Source organism: Haliotis rubra, unplaced genomic scaffold, assembly GCF_003918875.1.
Source record: "Haliotis rubra isolate DU_JTF1 unplaced genomic scaffold, ASM391887v1 Scf2082, whole genome shotgun sequence".
In the NCBI taxonomy this organism is placed as follows: domain Eukaryota; kingdom Metazoa; phylum Mollusca; class Gastropoda; order Lepetellida; family Haliotidae; genus Haliotis; species Haliotis rubra.
In genome coordinates, this window is record NW_025766095.1 from 22,518 (window position 1) to 43,935 (window position 21,418).

Here is a 21,418-nt window from a genome sequence, read left to right on the forward strand (position 1 = left end):
CTAGTACTTGACACATGTCATTGTATCCCAATTGCGTAGATAGGTGCTCATGCTGTTGATCCCTGGATTTTCTGGTCCAGACTCGATTAATTAAAGACCGCCGCCATATCGGTGGAATATATTGCTGAGTGCGGCGTAAAAGTCGCCTCACCTAATCTCCCTCACTCACTCACCTCACTCACTCACTCACTCACTCACTCACTCACTCACTCACTCACTCACTCACTCACTCACTCACTCACTCACTCACTCAATCACCCACCCACCACCCACCCACTCACTCACTCACTTACTCACTACAACAACAAGAACAACAACTACTACTACTACTACTACTATTTTTACTACTACTACTACGGCCATCACTACTACTACTACAACAACAACTACTACTACTACTACTATTACTACTACTACTGCCAACACTACTACTACAACAACAACAACTACTACTCTTACTACTATTACCACCACTACTATTACTACTACTACATTCATCACTACTACGACTACAACAACGACAACTACTACTTTTACTACTACTACCACTACTACTGCTGCCATCACTACCACCAACACCAACACCAACACCAACACCAACAACAGCATTTCGCGCTAGGTCGTGAACGGAACACTTTAAAACATCAACCGTTTTGTTGAACGTGATGACTGTACAGCAATGCAGAAATTCTGTAAACTCTTGTTCACAACTTGTTCGATCAAGGTTACAACATTTAATGCCTCAGTAAAGCTTTAAAACACATTCGGGACAGACATGTCTCACTTGTAACAAAATAATGTCCGATGCAACTCCGCCTGTTGACTCCCGATTTTCCCCAACCTATCAGTTGACTAGCCTTTGCATGTGTTTATGACGGATGCCACCGTTGGGGCAGGATACGCCCATCTATTGTCAAACACCTGGTGTCATCACTGTTTTGATAGTGATCCATAGACACGTCCACATGATAAAGTCGGAATTGTACTATCGATTCTCTTTTAACATAGACTTCTTATCGAAGTGTTATCTCATTTCTTTGAGCTTTACTTGATCGGGGACCACGGCCTATCTGCAAGCAGGACCCTCTAGGACTGGGAATGGCTTGTGTTTACCTGGAGAAGTATATTTAGGCCCAAACCGGTTCTTGTAATCAGTAAACAACAGCAGGAGGCACACACTCCTTCATGTGAAAGTAAACAAACCCCTCACGCATACATACCCAAAGCTAATAGTGACGCCACGGAATGCTGCCTAATGTGAAATATAAACTACCACATTTGTGTTTTACGATGATCGAACGTGTTTGTCGACATTACAGATTATACATCTCACTTGAACTGTGATACACGATGTTGGTATGTACATGTGTCTCTCATAAATCGCTGTGCAATTGGTCGTAGACGTATTTGTTATATATACATTGTATGCAATTTTTATGTTTTATATACCTTACGAGAGAGACGTAAATAAAACCTCCTTCTTTTTCTTCTTCTAGACGAGGAGTGTTAGCGGCCTGTATACGGCTTGCTGACACTGAGACGAGATAACGACCACTGCACAATAAACACTAGCATTAGTTGAGTATTGGTCACTGGTAAGGTTCGGCGCGGTGACTCGTTAGATACCAAAATATGTAGATGGATTACATACAGCTACCGCGTAGATAGCGAGACACTGCTTATCATGCACACGTCAGGCACAGATAAGTCCTGGCTTGGGACGGGGAGGGGAGAGCGTTCCATACCCCCCTCGGCAAATGCGCAGTTTGGCCTCACCTAAAGTCAATCCTTCAAAGAACATTCCCGAGACGATTAGATGTCCTGAATCATAATTGCCATTGTCGAATTAAAAAATAATAACGTGGTTTGGTTAAATTTGAATAACGCGATGTCTGTAGTCACGCCCAACGTCAAATTACATAAACGCGACCTCGTAGTCAACGTTCCATGACAGCGGTGGCAGTTAAAGGAAAACAGTTCGGGCATACGAAACAGCTAGTTTTTAGGGGCGAATACAAGTCTCATGCCCGTGAAGATCCGGGTTAGAATAGTGGCCTTCAGTAAACCATGCTTGTCGTAAGAGGCGACTAACGGGATCGGGTAGTCAGGTTTGCTGACTTGGTTGACACATGTCATCGGTTCCGAATTGCGCAGACCGATGCTCATGATGTTGATCACTGGATTGTCTGGTCCAGACTCGATTTGTTACAAACCGCCTCCATATGGAATATTGCTGAGTGCGGTGTAAAACTAGAATCACTCATTTACTCATTTCTCATGGAAATCACCTGGTAAACACCCATTTAGAGGCTGACTTCAAATATAAACACACAGGTACGACTAAGCGGGAAAAACGTGAATCTACAATCATATCACAGCTGAGGGATGCAACACTGAACAAGTTAATTGAGGGCATTGGTCGAGAAGTCAAGTATATACATACTGCCTGACTGGCCTTGTATGACTCAAGCAACAGCAAAGGCATTATGTTTTTATTTCATGGATGGCAGCTTCTTTTTTCTGTATTAGTGCGACGCTTCGCTTCAGATGACAGCAGGGTCACGTTATACCGTCCCGACACAATAGGGTAACACAGTACCTACAGAAACACCTCCCTTGTACAGGCTGTACCGTACTGTTATCTGTAATCAGCATACAATACAAGTGTCTCTGGGAAACGCCTATCGCTGAAAGCTTGCAAAATGATTCAGATTGTGTTGAACAAAATTAGAACAAGATTAATCACTTTTGCGACACAACTCTCAATTGATAGATAATGATTTGTCTCTACTAAATTGTCTTCTTTTCACTGGATGTAATTAATTAAACTCGTCACAAGAAAAGATGACGTCAGCTACTCACAGGTAGAATATATATGATAAATAACGTATGTATGATGTATATTTAATATAAGTAATGTTTAACCTGAAATGGCTACTTCACAATGACTCAGAAAGACGCAGTTGAGATGACCCATAACAAACGAGCAAACCTATCTTCGTGACAGATTAGGACGATCACAACATGCGCGTGGAAAGGATATCCGTAAACTCAGTATAATTGCGTAAACCTATAGTGGTGTTATGACGTACACGGCCGCGCCTTCTCTGATTGTTTCTCTGCTGTACACATGTTCTTCTAGTAACAGATAAATCACCCAACGAACAGTCATCCGATCTTATCCACACATGTCCCTTTCCCTTGGACGAAACTCCCCGTATGTCTAAAGTCAATGACATTCAAGTAAATCACTCGAGTGTGAATGCATCAGTAGGGGACCGACTCAGGGAAAAGAACAACCACCACATCACGTGACTGCTTGCGTAACTGACCCGTCAAACTACCCGTTCCGCAGCGTCTATTTATAACCAGTATAAATACCCCAATCAGAATCCTGGGTACAACTTTTCGATTTCCAACCAACTCACGTCACTCTGGTTGTAGAATCTGTGAGCGTAGCCCACCCGTATTGTCTTCCTCGGATTTATTCAAGCAACGTTTGTTTTACGGAATCTCGGAAGGTGGATGTGCCAGTTCTACAGTTTTCTCTTACTTTTATAACCGGAATATTACAGAAAGCAAAAATCTATTTAGATACATTGTATTTAAAGACTGACACTAGTTAGGGTCCTTGTCATCAGGGAAAGGTGTGTCTCAGCGAAGACAGGTGAAGAGGAGAGGCGACCGTTACAAGTCCAGAGCTGACAGCAGTGACATACTCGTCAACGAGACAAAATATGACTGCTTGGAGATCCCGCTTCCACGACAAGGTAAGTCACTAGAGACAGTCTGCTGTCCCCAGCTGACCATGTGGACCTACTATTACCGCCGGTACCGGGCACCCTTGGCCTATGTTAACGAAGAACCAGTAAGTACCGGTGATGTTCACTAGACGAGTATTACCGTTATGTTAAGTTTACCAACACGACAGGGCGTCTCTATGTTCCGTTCTGCTGAGTTAAACTTATTTTCCTGCGGTTATTCATACATTTCCTTTCACAATATTTGTTTGAAAGGAACCGTTTAGTTTTTCTGTGAATTTCGGATTGCATTTTATCTTGTACCATTGATAAATCTGATATGTATTTTACAAATCTGATACCCTGCCAAGGTATATTTAATACTATACTGACTCTGGTTGAATATACGTTTTTGCGCCTATAGAAATTGTCATGGAATAGTTGTTCTACCTATATTAACCTTTATTTTTATGTCAGCATCATGTTTGTATCACGCTTGGTATGCGTTGTTCCACTGTGGCATGTCGTACACTCTGTTAGTTAATGACACAGTTTCACACGATATATGATGTGAAATGTATTATGTTTAGTTGCCTTTTGCGTGGTGAATGAAGAAACCAGATATTCTTCTCAGAACAAACTGTCTCTCATTCATCACAGAATGCTATTTTAATCACGTTGCCAGTGTTGTGAATGACATGACGTGTGTACCTCATGTAAAACATCACCCCCTCGAGGCGTGGCTCTCTAGACAGCCGCTCACCCCCTCCAGGCATCAACCTGAACTTGTTCCATGTTCAATGTATTATGTCATAATCCCCACATTCCATACTTGTAGACCAGTTTTCTTAGCAGAGCAGATTCTGTAAACACACAATGGCGTTTAATTTGGTATTGAAACATTGACTGCTGTCGGCTAAACGATAAGACGGGAACAAAGTAACGGCTTGGATTTAATAGACTTCAATAGCACAGAAACCTCATGAATGTGTTTGTCGTTGTACATCAAATATTGCACGGCCTTGCTGTATGTTGCCGTTACAGTTTCTACCACGGCTCGGCTATATTAATCCCCAGACATGTACACAGATGACGCTTTAAAGTCTCATACACAGGCGTTTCTCGTAACGAGAACAATTTATTATACCTGTGACGTGTGTGATATCAGTGGGTTCATTTCGATGAATACCCGATTGATAAAAGGCTCATATCTTAGGGAAAGTTTAGGATGACTAAAACTTGTTGCTATATATTTGATACCTGATAGTGCCATTTCAATCAAAAGCTAGATCGATCATGACCCCAGCACATTCAAACATGTATAATTTGACAGTGCGCTATTCAAATATGTGATATATGTTTTTAATTAATAAATGTACGTTTCTGTTCTCACCATACGGATATGAACCAGGAGCATGACTATGATATTAAACTGGAGATGGCGAGCGCAGGACAATCTGACTTGACACGACATAATCAAACACAGATATTGAGTTCGTTCATGTCACTATTGACAAATATTCAGAGACCGATCAATCTCCTGCTTTGTGGCAAACGCAGACTCAAGTTTATTAGCTCTACCCCTAGGCGGACAATGCGTCAAAGTGGAGCGTTATGTAATGCGCGAGATCTATGTTATTGATACGTGATTCTGTATTTGTTGTAACTGGATATTACACACAGATCCTGGTGCTGTATGTCTCGGCCCGAGGGTGAGCTAGTGCTGTTGGTATCAGCCGGTTTAGGGGTCAGGTCATAGAGGTGACCTATTCTGCCATTTACACTAGTTTTTAATGATATTTTACGGGATGGTGTCAGATGTGTGCAGAGACGTTCATTGTGGCTTATTCATGGCATCTCTCTTTAAAATGGACCTAAATTTAAGCATTCCCATGCGGACAGACAACAATTAAGCTGGTTTAACCCATTATCAGTTTGGATTCGGTTTGTGTTAGTTCTGAATATCTGCATTCGGTTTTAATTGTCGGTATCTCTACAGTGTTCGGGCGTGCGGGGACTCGCACCGCTAGGTGTTAGACCTATTCTAGTCTAGCTATGTTGTTGTGTGATGTGGGGCGGGGCTAGCACGGCGGCAAGTGGACGTGTCTCTCAGTTTTATCCTCTGATTGGTGAGGATGACTCTGGAATCCGTGTCCCTCCCCTAAAGGTGTTGCTGAGGACTGCGAAATATATGAGATATGCAGATTAGTGATATGCAGACATATACGTGTCTGGGAAAGCGTTAAAGGAATGTGGTATTGGTTGTGTGCAAACGAAGGTATACACTCAGTGTTGGAGGTGAACAAACGAACGATATACTCATGGTTGGTTGTGGCAAACGAAGGTATACACTCATGGTTTGTTGCAGTCTATATTTGTCTTGCTTCATATATTGAGACGCGGCGAGTCTCTTTCTCATGCAGCCTACACTGGTTACACTTACATTATATTTACACCGAGCATATCAGATTGAGAAGGGCGTTTAGTGCCACGTGTGTGAGTTTATTGTATGTGTTTATTGCACGTGTTTATGGATGTCAAAACTAGTTCACCTCTCGAATCCAGGAAGGACCAATGAGAAGTTGGTTGGGTGGTTGGTTTGTTGCTTAACACCGCACTCAGCAATATTCCAGCTATATGGAGGCGGTTTCCAAATAATCGAGTCTGGGACCAAACAATCCAGTGATCAACAGCATGAGCATCGATCTGCGCAATTGGGAACCGATGACATGTGTCAACCACGTCAGCGAGCCTGACCACCCGATCCCATTAGTCGCTTCTTACGACAAGCATGGGTTGCTGAAGACCAATTCTAACCCGGATCGTCACGGGTCCAATCAGAAGTAAGTGTATAATCGCTATGCATATATATTCAGATTTGTATCCATGTAAGAACAACATCACACCAAGCGCTCTGCTTGAATGAACCACCACCGTGGCCCAGTGGATACAACGTCTGCAGTGAGCAGGGATGCTGGGCTGTTCGAATTTACCATGACACATTAAATCCTGGTACTTGTTGCCCTGCCTGCCAGCACTCGGAGTGGGTGAGAGGATAAAACAGTTTATTACTTGCCCGTGGAAGATATACTGCAGTGCAATATATTTACGGCAATATTTCGCTTTCGCTCGTTTGATACCAAATCATTAACTCGTTTAATTAAATTGGCATCACGCGGAAGGTCGTTTAGTATTCGCTATCTGAATACTGTATCCGACTGGGGTATCCCTGATGAAATGTAATATAGTATCTCAGTGCCCAATCATATTAGTTCTAGAATCAGACAAATGCAAACACCCACATACCCCTACATTCATACACGTGCAACAATCCTGGACCCCTGTTGAAACCATATTTCGTCTCATACACTCTCCCTGAATTACAGAGAAAATGTATCACATGGCCCCGTGTACACTACCTTCAACAAACAGCTTCTCGTGTCGCCCGTCGGAATATCGCTTCAACAAATCCGTGGTTAAACCGAGGATTTACAAAGCCAAGACCCGAGACATTTCAAATGGGATTTTGACAGTGAAAAGCGCTTTTATCTTTTTATGAGAAGTTTACATTCTATATACATTCAGTGAAGTGGACATCGCCAGGGGCAGCTTTGTTTCTCACAAAGCATCCCTGAGGCCATTCCACCTACATATTGCGTACCCATAGATAATTAGTTTGCTTCTTTGAGTTATTTCAGTCATGTGTGTGAATATTTTACAACTTCAAGATATGTTTTCAATCATCTTTAGCTGCGGGTACCGGATGAGATGCTACTTGCAATCTCGCAGATGAAAACTGACTTACATAGTTATACATTCATAAAAAGAATACCTGTCGAACAGTGTGATCTGTTGTCAAATTTTCCGTTCTAAACACCTCCTTTGCATATTGTATAGACAGATATCTTTATTGTAAAATGTCTGGATAAACATCTTATGTGTATATTGTATAGGCAAAGACATTCTTTGTATACTCTCCCAAAAAAGAAACGCATCGTGAAAATAACAATTTCATGTAGCAATGAATTAAAACGTGATTCATTTTACAAAAGTCCTATGGTGTTTATGTTTTGAAGCATCACAACAAAACGCACCATCCGTAAAATACCCGTATTTAACAGCATGATTTTCAATTTCGGCGTGTAGTGTCACAGAATGTACAATTCACATGCAATGCACGTGAAAGTTGGGGATCAGATAGTCTCAATGATGGGTATAAAAGGTTGATCACCTGCCGTAGGAGAAGTGATTTGGCAAGCTGACAGCTCAACGGTACTGTGACGAAATCCTATGCCCACACCTCCTTCCAATCATTGATCGCCAGAGGGAGTTGTTTCAACAGAACAATGTCAGGCCCCACATAGCACGTCACACTAGAGACTTCCCCCAGAAAAACAACATCAATATGCTCCCCTGGCCCTCAAGATCACCGGACTTAAACCCGGTCGAACATCTGTGGGATGCCCTGGACAGACAGGTGCGACGCCGTAGCCCTCAGCCCCAGACACCTCAGCAACTCGCACAGGCACGACAGGCAGAGTGGGCTGCGATTGGGCAACACGAGATTCTGAGACTTATTCGTTCGATGCCGAGGCGATGCCGTGCAGTTCTGGATGCCCACGGTGGTCACACGGGGTATTGACTTTAGCGCCACCACACGTCTCTATGTGACACTCAAACTGATTTTCCTCAAGTTGGTGCCAAAGACGGATAAAGCCTACAAGATGTTTCAAACTAAACATAAACATACAGTTGAAATTCCTATATGCGTTTCTTTTTTGGAGAGTATATATTGTCCGGATAAACATTTTCTGTGTATATTGTATAACATCTGATCGTTCCAGAAAAGTTCACGTTCTTCATCACTGTTTTCATCGTATTTTTATTGTATTCCTGTTTCAAATATACCCCGTTTCAAGTTTCTGCACCAATGCCCAGATTGAAGGGAGTTAAAATGTGCAATAAATACACTCAGCAAATTTTAACGGCGTCGTTGATGGCAGAGATAGTACCTTAAAGGGTCACGGACTGGTCAAGCTTCACTCCCGCTCGACCGGTTTGACCGATACTGAAGTGCCTGCTCCTGCCACTCTCTTCCGCCCATAGCTATACCGCCAGGGCAATATTTCATTGTTTTCTCATCAACCAAATGATGGTCGTTTTACTGCAGATAAGATCTATAAAATGCGATGTCCTTTAAGGATTCTGGAAAGGTTGTCTTCCACACAGAAAAGTATATACGATCTAGTGTCTCACTTTATATTATGAAATTTAACAGTTCGTTGAAAATTGTCTCTATCGCACAGTTATCTAATTATTCGGTTTCAAAACACCCGGTGTCATACTTTGGACATTGCATCATTGATATTGAATACACGGTGGTATCACTCCCTTGCAGTATGATTCTTTTCATATTTGTGGTTTTTCATATTTTCATGGACGCCGGTGTTAACACTGTGAGATAAAAGGATTGTGTTAATGTCCATTCCGGAATAGATCATGCCTACATATGCAACAACACACAAGTCGAAACTTCCAGTAATTGTACGTGTCTTTAATTAAATTGCACATAGACACATCCATTTTATTTAATTACAATTAAATGCAGCTATAAGACCAGTTCCCAATAGCATTAGATCAAGGAGGTGAATGAGTTATGTTCCTTCCCTGGGGCGACGAGTTACGCCTGCAGTGCGTTTGGACCCCTGTCGACGAGATATGCGGGGCAGCACTGTCATTACAGTATTACAACCTGAGTATTAAATACCTATTTACGACTTGTTTGGCCCTTTTATTAGAGGCAGATGTGGCAATTATGTGTTAGGCTATGTAACATCGGTTTCAGAACTTTTCTGAAGCGGTTAACTATTATCTGTTATCGATGTCTCTCAGTCACATAGTTCTATGGAGCAAACAGACGTTAGATGAAGATTTCGTGGTGTCTAACCACCCTCTTGTGGTCCAGTGAGGGAATGTCCAGCAGTGACCGTCTTATACCCTCAACTAGACAGTAATGTCGGGATATTTCCACCACGGTAAGGTGGACAACAAAGTTAGCCCGCGCCAGTAGAATGAGTGAGTGACTTATGGCGCTCAAGGGACACGACGCTGCACAGTAAATGATGCTATTGAAGACGCCTTCATTCTGGTCCAGCGGTATAATGATGATGATGATGATGAGTATTACTATCTCTGTTTGACAGTCCTTTGTCCATAAATATAACTTTTGAATGACCCGATTTTGTAACTTGAAGTCTTTGGCAGGTATTTAAAATCAGGGGCGTAAGAACGGTTTCAGAGTGTGTGTGTGTGTGTGTGTGGTTGGGGTGGGGGGGAGAGGCTAATTTATCAAAAGTATTGAAACTCAAAATGAAATTGTAGTTATGGTAACGTAGATTTGGTTTCGTCTTGAAAAAAGTGGGGGGGGGCTAAACCCCTCAAGCCCCCCCTGTTCCTACGCCACTGAAAATTATTACCTGATTACTCTAATCCATGAGGTATTTCACCATCTATTCCTATTGAAGTAATGTATTAGAAATATTCTGTGATTAAACATTTCCTGAGGTATCAAATTTTGAGTTTGTGCCTGGAAATATCCGACATTCCCATCATGGTATACATGTACCTGGAAACCGTACTGTTCATGCGGCAATATACAAGGAGCATATGTTTTAAACATGCTTCTTCAGTTGAAATAAACGCCCAAAGTAAGGAAACATCAGGACATCTAGTCATAGTTAGTCCCTGAACCACATTATTTTCCCTTCTGTCTGAAACTCTCTGCAATGCTAAAGCTGTAAATGAATCAAGTCTTGCTTTCCCCAGGTCAAACTCTTCAGGGGATCCTTTCCAATTTAAAAGAAATTGTTTGTATCTATCAAAGTTCAGAGACTAAGTGTAACTCTAGGTCATGGCATGTACTTCCCGCTCTGTTAACGTTTATTTCAATGGCGTACTATTCAGCCTTTGCTCCATTGCTAGTTGCAGTTCAGTAGATATATAGGGCAAAGAGGGAAGCTAATAATATTATAGGTTAGTGGACGATGTGGAGCAATGACCTCATCAGTTCCAGGTATGGGACACCATCTAGTCACATGCCTTACATAAGCACATACACTTGAAACGCACATAAAATCGTCATTTGTTGCAGGCATTTGCCGATAGTGTGTTACGACATTCCCATGTGCACGGGGTAAACTGTACCAGACACCTGTTGTTTCAGATCGCATCCCGCAAACGCGACGTTTGAAGGCCTGTTTCATATCCTACCAGAGACTCATGGTGGCTTAAGCCAAAAGTCTCGACACCCGGTGTTTTAATTCATCCGCTAAAAAAGTCCAGTGTTTAAAATATATCCTAAAACAAAGAGTTTGATATCCATCACAACAGCAGTGTTTGATAAGTTAGTGACTAGCTTTTAACATAGCTTTGCATAGTCTGGGTTACTGAATAGAGATTTTACTCAAACAAGACTTTCTGTTTACTTATAAATGCGTATTGTCGATGGTTAAAAGCCAGCCAGGAGTGATTGTGTTTTTTACGCCGCGTTTAGCAATCTCCCAGCAACATCACGACGGGAACACGAGAAATGGGCTTCACACAAAAGCCAACCAGGAAGTTTGGTCAGTATAGAACGCACCTGTGAATAAAGGTAACTTGGTACAATCAGAGAGTGAACAGTGTCTATGTACATAGCGTCACACGATGTGACCTGATGCATAGAACACGTCTATACAATACACATGTGGTTGTACATTAGGTATTGAAGAGCATCACGGACACATCGGCTGGGGCATCAAGCCCCCCTTTGAAAGCTCACGCCCTAATGTGGCATGTGCAGACTGTTGACTAACTGTGCACCAGAGCATAGACTATAGATTAGCGTTCAGGGCATTAATGAAACGCTGGGGAGGGAAAAGTGGCTGGACGATAAACCTACAGTACGCAGGTGCTTATGTTTCAACCATGTAGGAGGTAATGCTATACCTCTTTTCAATCACGACTTCGGCCCAAGTACGACCCTCGGCAACATCATATTTGGGTTGGACCTAAACGAGGACTCGTAGCTTTGCATGCACTTCCTTCTGGAACATGCAGACTTTTAATAAAGAATGTCTCCACTTGCGCCTTTCGCGGACACCTTATGCCAGATGCTCAGAACTCTACAGTGGCATCCCGGATGCCAATGTTCAGTACGCTGGATGCAATGAAATAACGCGTATACCAATTTGTCTTTTTTGACTCATATATTTTTGTGTTTCCGGAAAAAGTGACAAAACGAAATTTGGTTCGAAGCTTATAAGCACATATGGTCATGCATACTATAAAAACGTCCCAGTCAAATTATATTTTCTGTCAGTTTGGTACCGTGATTACTTTAAACTAGAAGGGTTTGGCACGCTCAGTCCAATTAATTATTTTTCATTTCCTTGCTTCAGGGGAGGCAGGATAGCCTAATGGTTAAAGCGTTTGCTCATCACGACGAACACTCGGGTTCGATTTCCCACATGGGTACGATGTGTGAAGCCCATCTCTGGTGTCCCACGCCGTCATATTGCTGGAATATTGCTAAAAGCGGCGTAAAAGTAAACTCACTCACTTCCTTCTCCAGTATAGGCTAAAGTCGTCATGTCTGCTGCAAGGACAAATGATGCAGTGTTGCATAACGGGATTATCGCTCAACATAATGAATGTTTTCCAAACGGATGAGCTACGTGACGTCATATGTAAAGAATTTCAAAAACCGTTCCGACGACAAAAACCAACAACAGAAATCTTCTACCGTGAGTCACAGTGTCAAAGGTGAAGGTTCACAGGTGCTTGACTCCATGAGGCCATATTTCAGCCAAGCTCGGTCCCACGGGGAGACAGGCTACACAAACTAGGAGTGTACAGATATGTCTGACATCCATTGTACGAACACTGTTGGGGATTAAAGAGACATGCTCCTTGAATTACATTCGGTTTTCCTCACACATAAATCATTACTGTAAGGAGTGAGTGAATCAAATTTTAATGAACTGTCATGAAACAACAAAAACACATTCCACCAACAATGATAATTGGAAAAGTGTACTATTAAAGTAAAAACGGTGGAATTCATTGCCCTTGCCTAAAGGCTAAACGTCTACCTGTGTATGAATAAAAACAAATTTTCCTCAATCCAAATAAGGCCTTGGCCACTTTACATATGATTTTCATTTCATGGGCAACCATGTCATTTGTAGGTCCCAACTCAGGACGTTTGCTGGACGAGATAACAACTTGCTATGGCCTAACTTACTCACTGACTGTCCTTACGTAGCTACATCCCATTCCCATAGCATATTGTATAATATAATAAATAGTCACATAAACTAGTGAAACTACAGAATTGATTTGCAGAATGTATTATTCCATGTGTGCCTTCCCCTATGCTGGACTATAGAGCCGAATGTCAAATCTTGGGCCGAGTATCAGGGGTTAGTTTGTGAACACGCCTAGCATTTTGCTCCAAATGAAACTTCCCACTCCTTTAACGACATTAACGACAAACGTTCCAATTGTTTTCTTCCAATTAATAATCTTTAATTTTGAGTAGGAAAGGCAATTGTTATAATTTCTAAATATTTCGCATGTAATGAGATGTGAAGCGGTGATGGTTTGCAATGACAGACATTGATGCTGACATTCAGTGACGTTATATGCAGAGTTTTGTGTGGCACACATTTAGTATGTCTACATTTTAAAGGAACTGATTGTAACAATAAGAACAGAAGAGCAATCATTACCATACTTCTAAAAGACAAATCTATAAACCATAGTCATATATAGACAAGTAAATACCACAACTGTAGAAATAACAGAAATTTTGCAATTTATCTGTGTTTTTATAACTTTGCCACATCATCTGTAATCGTTCTGTCTTTCTGTAATCTGTAAGTCATGTGATCCCAAAAACACTGAAAGCAGTCTCTTCTGTACTGCAATATCAAAACTGCAACACCGAAGTTACCGTTTACTCACTTTATATCTAAAGAGATGTTTCCCGTCTAAAAATAGACCAATGAATCAATTACAGCGTCTGCCTTTCTGAAGCCAGTATTTGGGGATCAGCATGCTATGTTCGGTGCGTCAAGATGTCTGTCTGACATACAGGTGATTGATTGATGTTCCAGATACTTAGTTGTCTACAGAGGAATATTAACTTCAGTGTAGTGCGGGAATAGAAGGTACATGACGAAGATGTATTGTGGACAATGGATGAATATCAAATTACCGTCATTTTACTTCTTAATGTTATATTTAGCTGGTAAACATCACCACCACACACGTTTGTTTGTTTGTTGTTCCACGCTGCTCACAACAATATTCCAGCCACATGACGGCGGTCTATCAATAGCCTATCCAAATGGGAAGTTTGACAGATGTCAATAAAGTCAGCCACACCCATTTATCGTCTCTGACACCTGTATGCAGTCGTTGCCAGTGGTCACCAGACTCGGTCAGCCCTGTCCAGTGAGTCTCTGACATATGTGTCCAGTCGTTGCCAATGGTCACCAGACTCGGTCAGTACTGTCCAGTGAGTCTCTGACATATGTATCAAGTCGTTGCCAGTGGTCACCAGACTCGGTCAGTACTGTCCAGTGAGTCTCTGACACATGTATCCAGTCGTTGCCAGTGCTCACCAGACTCGGTCAGCCCTGTCCAGTGAGGCGACTCACGCCCATGGGACACGATTTGTCACATGAGATGAGGGAACGCCCTTCACATAAACCCATGGGCGTGACGGTGTACGAGGTGGCAAGATCCAGCTTAGGTCGTACGGTAATCCACACTCACATTATCAGTAATGCTATACATATATCACATATATCTACGCTCGTACACAAAGGGAGTGGTCGATGGTTTAATCACAAACTGGGATACCGGGACTACAAACTGGTCACGGTATTCTGTAAACAGAGTACACTTTAGGAACTGACACCGTGTCAGGGCAAACGTGCTGACATATGTTAGTGATCCGTAATTGAAATAATGTGTGAAACAATAGAACCAGGAATACTAGAATCAAATAGGAAACTAAGTGAGAGTGCTGAAACGTACCCCCTCGATAGGACTACAACATAAACCTCACAACTCAGCGTGTAATTTAATATAATCATTCGAACGCAGTGACCTTGTCCAAGATATGTCATCGTGCTGTCGCTGATGACATCGTGTCTTGTGGCAGCAGAGACGATCAACACACACGCGCGGGGAGGTAGATGGGGTGGGGGTTATCCCCATAAATGTCACCCCCCGTCACCAGGAATATCTATAGTCTTAGATTGATGACAAGTTTACGAAGATGAAAGGAAGAGGACAGTTACTCTCAGCTCACCCATCACCTTCTATATGTCTTGCCTCCAGTCTGCCATGTGTCAGGAGATGACACCGTCAGGCTTAAATAAACACATTTTTTATAATTTTTTATCGTCGGCGTTGGCGTACAACAGCCGTGTAAGCGAAGCGACATCGACAATTTGATGGTGTGTGTGTGCCAGTTTTGTTGTACAGCCCCGGAACCTCCCGGCAGACTCGTCCAGCGTTGTTTGACGGAACACGACTACCACCCCACTAGGTATATTTAGTTAAGGTGAGTCTAAAACATAAAACTATGAACATATTTAATCTCAGATGATTTTCGGGACAACTTCGGCGGTACGGTTTATTCACAGGCGCGTAGCAAGCCAATTTTTTCGTGTAAGCCCGATAGGTTGCAAAGCCTTATGTTTAGATGCTTGTCCAACTTTTTCAGCAACAACCACGTGTAGGCCCGGGCTTTTTCTTATAATGGTAGCAACGCTCCTGGTTCATCTCCGATTTGTTTGGGACTAGACTGTTGCCATATCACAATAAATTACATGATGCGGATGGTTCTCCCAATTTCTTCCGTTCTCACGTTTGCATTTCCTGTCTCCGGTTTCACCCTAGGTAGTATGGGAAACTATACCTTAATATTCTCTGATGCAACTGATTTTATTACAAGTTTTCTTTGTAGTTGAACATATTCTGTTGATGTATGTTCTAGTAAGATCGTGATATATTACCTCCCATATCTAACTTTGCGAAGGCAGCGCTCAGATAATAAGACTTTTAGAAATTTAAAAAAAGAGATTCACATAATGCGTATCCGGGACATCTTTTCTATGCAGTATTTGTACAATCGTCAATTGTACTCGCACGGTGAATATTGTTGCCCAAACGACAATATTCAATCTTAGAGAGATAACAGCTTGATACGGTTTGTTACGTCGACAGAATCTTGTCAAACAACATTCACCGTGCAAGTCGGTGACAGAAACAGCACAATGGGAAGAACACAACACATATATGAAGCCCATTAAATACCATCCACTTTAACGTTTCCTTTGTAATAGAACAACGTCATAAACTTTGTTTACAACTTAAAACGTCAATTGGAACAATACACAGCAGAGGACTGAAACATAGACCGTGGGGGTTGTGGGGTTTCTATGGGTTTTGCTGGAGGCAATGGCAGATGTCTCACTGTGCGTTGAGATAATGACTTAGTGAAGTGATGTCGGTATTTTAACAGTTAAACATTAAATATGTCGGTCTTCGTTGGTTGTCGTTCAACGCCGCATTCAGCATTATTCCAGCTATATGGCCGCGGTCAGTAGATTATGGAGTCCGGAACAGACAATCCAGTGATCAACAGCATGAACATCGATCTACGCAATTGGGATACAATGACATTTGTCAACCATTTGACCACCCAATCCCGTTAGTTGACTCTTACCAAAACCATGGGTTGCTGAAGATCAATTCTAACCCGGATCTTCACGACATACGGACGTCACAGATAATTGACATGTATTGACAGGTATATGAACCAAGGAGGTTAATCTTCACGACTATACGGACGTCACAGATAATTGACATGTATTGACAGGTATATGAACCAAGGAGGTTAATCTTCACGTCTATACGGACGTCAGAGATAATTGACATGTATTGACAGGTATATGAACCAAGGAGGTTAATCCCTCTAGAGACTCCAGAGAACAAAATGGGTCCAACTGACTTGTTGAATATTTTGACATATCTAGATCGCCTCAGCTGTGGCTGACTATACGGACGTCACAGATAATCGACATGTATTGACAGGTATATGAACCAAGGCGGTTAATCTTCACGACTATACGGACGTCACAGATAATTGACATGTATTGATAGGTATATGAACCAAGGAGGTTAATCCCTCTAGAGACTCCAGAGAACAAAATGGGTCCAACTGACTCGTTGAATATTTTGACATATCTAGATCACCTCAGCTGTGAAATTAAGAATGGTGTTGGCCCCTTTTGGACTTTATTTGATTTTCAAATATATATTCTCAAATACGATAACTTTATTTCCGGGACTACATTTCAGTCTACAGGGAAGCGTTTCAATGTCGGTGTGTCCGATGAGACATACTTTTCTGTATGGAACAAGTTTTTATGGATAACAACTTCTTTATTTCGTGAGTGCGATACAGATTCTTGTACCGTTGTCAAGCAAGAGTGATACATGAAGTGGAGGTACAAGAATCTGTATCGAAACGTCGCACTCACGAAATAAAGAAGTTGTTATCCATAAAAACTTGTTCCATATTGTACGTCTCAACTTCTAAAAATGCCACTCAAACAAGTTATACTTTTCTGTGTTGATATAGAACAACTCTTGTTTGCATATGATTGCTCATAGAGTGTTTTTTTTCATGACCATCTTCCAAATGTCACTTAGACATAAAATAGTTTATGCTCGTCTGCCTTTATCCAGTGCCATGGCCACACCCTACTTGCCAGGCACAACTTGATACTATCTCCGTGGCATGGTTTCCTTCGGGTAGCTGACCTGGTTCCTAACCGGAACTGCACATCCGAAAAGACAGTGGGAGGCGTTGTTCGTCACAATTTGTTGTGTCCGGTTTTGAAGAAGTAGACACCTTCGTACATCAACAATCCCGTAGTCCAAAGTTAGTTCCTCAATATCAGTTTGATGGTGGTGACATTCCTGTCCTCAACTTGCCACACAGCACCGCGCCCTGACATTCCAACGCCGACAATATTACCCACATCGGAGACAAACTGTCACTTATGTGTATTACCTGGTGACAAACGACTCACGTACAGGCGTCATCGGTCAGGTATTTCAGGTACCTTACAGTGTTAGAATAAATCTTGTCTTGGACAAGGAAACACCTGTCCGAAAATACGTGTGGTATATTTAGACGCAGACATTAATAACACTGCCATTTATTGCGCGTTTATTACAACAACAACGACATACCTGACATAGACCACAGCCTACGATTGGGGCCAAGTAATACAAGCTATAGCCTACACCACGGGAACCAACACTGACATTAGCCTTCAGTCAGGGCATCTGAGGTCAGCTTCGGCCTGCAGCATGGCCATCTGAGGTCAGTCTGCAACATGGCCATCTGAGGTCAGTCTGCAACATGGCCATCTGAGGTCAACTTCAGCCTGCAGCATGGCCATCTTACACAGCGTGAGCAGTAAATGGACGTGATCTTCAGTACAATCAGTCATGTTACAAATTTGACAAACTGTTTCTTGTTGGGTTCGAATCCAAATAGTTGGTTTATCAGCACCACGCTCCTGTTCTTGCTAGACGTCTAGATCTTTCATCATTCCTTTTACATTAACATCGCATGGTGTGAAACGCATTACATTTTTCTTGGTTCCAGCACCGCTGTAACTTTGAAACCATTGCTGCCTCAGTCTTCTGTCACACAACCCCTCGCTCTGTGGGTACCAAGTCCCATAGTGCTTGCCAACCTCCCAGTAAAGGCATCAAATAGGATGTAATCCACATTACACGTCTTACAGACAAAATCTACAGGGGAAGAGAGTTGTCCTAGTAGTTTAAGACGCAACAGCTTGTTTCTTTATGCCTGGATCACCTTGACTTGATTTCAGGCGCCATATTTGGCTCGTGGGTCACTAAATTGGTACACGTCTAACATCTGCCTTACTGTCTCCGTATAACCTCGCGATACAACTGCACTTTAAACATAATCGTTCACTCTATGATTTTCAGTGGCCACATCTGTCGAACCTCAATTCAAGCTCTGAGGACCTCAACGCAAAGGAGGACAAGTACTTCAACCCTATGCTGGCATACGATAACGATGTGGACTACCAGGAACTTCAAGGTGCCTACAGGTTCTACTACACCCCTCGGAATGGTGACGTCGTGATGCCTGTGCCGACGTATCACTCTAAAAAGGATGGTGCCAGCACAACCGACACCTCCAGTGACGACTCAGCGAACAGGAGATCCAACCGGAAAGTCTGCGCTTTCGTTGTCCTCCTTTTTCTCCTCGTCGGTATCATCGTCAGCTCCATCATTGTGTCCGTCATCCGTGAGTGTACATCGACAGTCACCTGTAACGATGTTGTAATGCACAGAAAATACAGATTTATATCAAAAGCAGTTGTCAAGTACTCTCTAACTTCCCAATAGAAAGTTAATGTAATCCATACTTTTGCAAACGTTCATAAAAAATCCTTATATTTCGATCGACGTTAACAATGTTTTTTATCTAAGAAAATACTATATAACTCCATTTGTGATGAACGTTTCAGTTACCCAGAAGCCATCCGAACCAACTCCAGTAGGTAAGTACATTAGCTACTAAGAAAAATTAAGAAAGAAAGAAACACTCATCCCCCCTCCCATCCTCCCCCTTCTCGCTGAAAATGTATACGAAAATTCAGAGGTTATATAAATATACAAACTGTAAATAATGATCAGGAAGTAATGAAGCTTTGTGTTCCGAATCGACTAGAAAACCAAGCCAAAATTGACGCTTGTACACAATGAATAAAACTCACCAAGTCTACATGCACCGAGTACAACCTGATATATTCTTGACTGCAGTACAGGTAAGAGATAAAGGTGTTCATAACACTGGTCAAGTCAGTGAACGTATGTCTGTTTTATCACAGTGGTTTGCATGACCCGGGCTAGGCTGACCTGTGATTGGCGTTATGGTCGCCGTGGCAGAGGATGACCTAATTCAGTCGCCTCTTACACCTAGCACACTTACACCTAATTCAGTCGCCTCTTACACCAAACATTAGAAAGCTGAAGGCCTAAACAGGGCCCTATGGCAGCACAACTATCTAGCTGTATGATATAACAATGAACTGAGATAGCTGATTGTGTGACCCTGAGGTATCCCCAAGTTCTAATCCTGATCTCTTGTTGCCAGCACGCCTACAGTCCAGTCTCCGAGTGACGGATAAGACGTACACGTCTGAACTCGCCGATCCCTCAAGTCCTCGGTTTAAGGCGGAAGCCACAGAATTCTGCAACCAGGTATGATGAATTAATCAAACCGACAAGCAATATAATAATTATCAAATTGTGACGTGTAGAAAAAGTGAACGAATATCTTATTTAAAGAGTAAGCTATCTTACATACTGAAGACGCACCAATGTTAGCTTGATAGATCACAGTAATGGACCATGTAACAATGACGCGTTCTTCTTACAGATGAAAGGAGACATTAGTTGCTGACAGCTCCCCGTTGAAGGACAAGGACCCTTCCTGTAAAGTACTGGAGATAAGGTAATATCAACAGCAAATAAGACTGCTTGTCCTGTCTCTTGAATGAGTGAGTGAGTGAGTATGGTTTTACGCCGTTTTTAGCAATATTCCAGCAATATCACGGCGGGGGACACCAGAAATGGGCTTCACACATTGTGCCCATGTGGGGAATCGAACCCGAGTCTTCGGTGTGACGAGCGAACGCTTTAGCCACTAGGCTACCCCATCGCCCCTGTCTCTTGAAGGCCATGGTGATTGTCAATATGAACATCATGCAAGTTTTGACTGGTTGTGATACTGCACAGAATGTCTTTCAGCACTCTACATATCACACGATACATCAGACCAGACAAGGCGGACATTGTCAAATATCATGCCGCCTTTGTGTTCCATCACTGATTAACCATAAGTTAAAAGATTAATGACTCAATGACCAATATTTAAACTGATATTGACCAATATTTGAGATAATCGACATGTAATGATGTAATGTGATGTTATGTTGAGATAATCGACATGTAAATTTCCAATACTATCTTTCCAGAAACGGCAGTTTAATCTTTATCTACGAGATAGTAGTGCCACAAGCAGCATCCAGCTTAGGAGAACTGTTCAGTGACCTCTTGGCGCAGTTTATCATTGAGCAATCGAAAGATGGAAAAATCGGAACTTTAAACGTCGACTCAAAAAGAGAATGTGGGGTTTTACTTACGACATCGAGCGAAACATCGTCTGCTGTACTCTGTCCTCTTAAACCTGCTTCCACAGCATCAACCACCAATACTCCATCATCATCAACAGTTCAGTCTTCCTCCGCCACAGTTTCCGCTTCAATGCAGATATCATCTGCATCAACAGATTCTGTGACATCTACCACAACCGCAGCTTCAGCGATATCTTCAACGCCTGTTGTCCAGTCGACATCTGCCACAACCGCAGCTTCAGCGATATCTTCAACGCCTGTTGTCCAGTCGACATCTGCCACAATCGCTGCTTCAGCATCATTTTCAACGCCTGTTGTCCAGTCGACATCTGCCACAATCGATGCTTCAGCATCATTTTCAACGCC

General features: G+C 42.3%; 1 protein-coding gene across 1 annotated transcript; it reads left to right on the forward strand.

Annotated features, from left to right (window-relative positions):
- Nucleotides 1–3,157: 3,157 nt before the first annotated feature.
- On the forward strand, nt 3,158–21,029 carry LOC124276373. Its single transcript, XM_046712020.1, has 6 exons — nt 3,158–3,770; nt 18,834–19,158; nt 19,382–19,414; nt 20,011–20,117; nt 20,296–20,370; nt 20,894–21,029. Exons 1-5 carry the CDS (start codon nt 3,738–3,740, stop codon nt 20,317–20,319), a joined length of 522 nt encoding a protein of 173 aa, XP_046567976.1. The 5' UTR covers nt 3,158–3,737; the 3' UTR covers nt 20,320–20,370; nt 20,894–21,029.
- The last annotated feature ends 389 nt before the right edge of the window (nt 21,030–21,418 follow it).

Bases quoted from the DNA above. Each gene is read 5' to 3' on its own strand.
- LOC124276373 (XM_046712020.1), top strand. From the start codon at position 3,738: ATGACTGCTTGGAGATCCCGCTTCCACGACAAG. The intron at 19,415-20,010 runs GTAAGTACATTA...TCTTGTTGCCAG, and splicing joins ATCCGAACCAACTCCAGTAG to CACGCCTACAGTCCAGTCTC. The intron at 20,118-20,295 runs GTATGATGAATT...TTCTTCTTACAG, and splicing joins CCACAGAATTCTGCAACCAG to ATGAAAGGAGACATTAGTTG.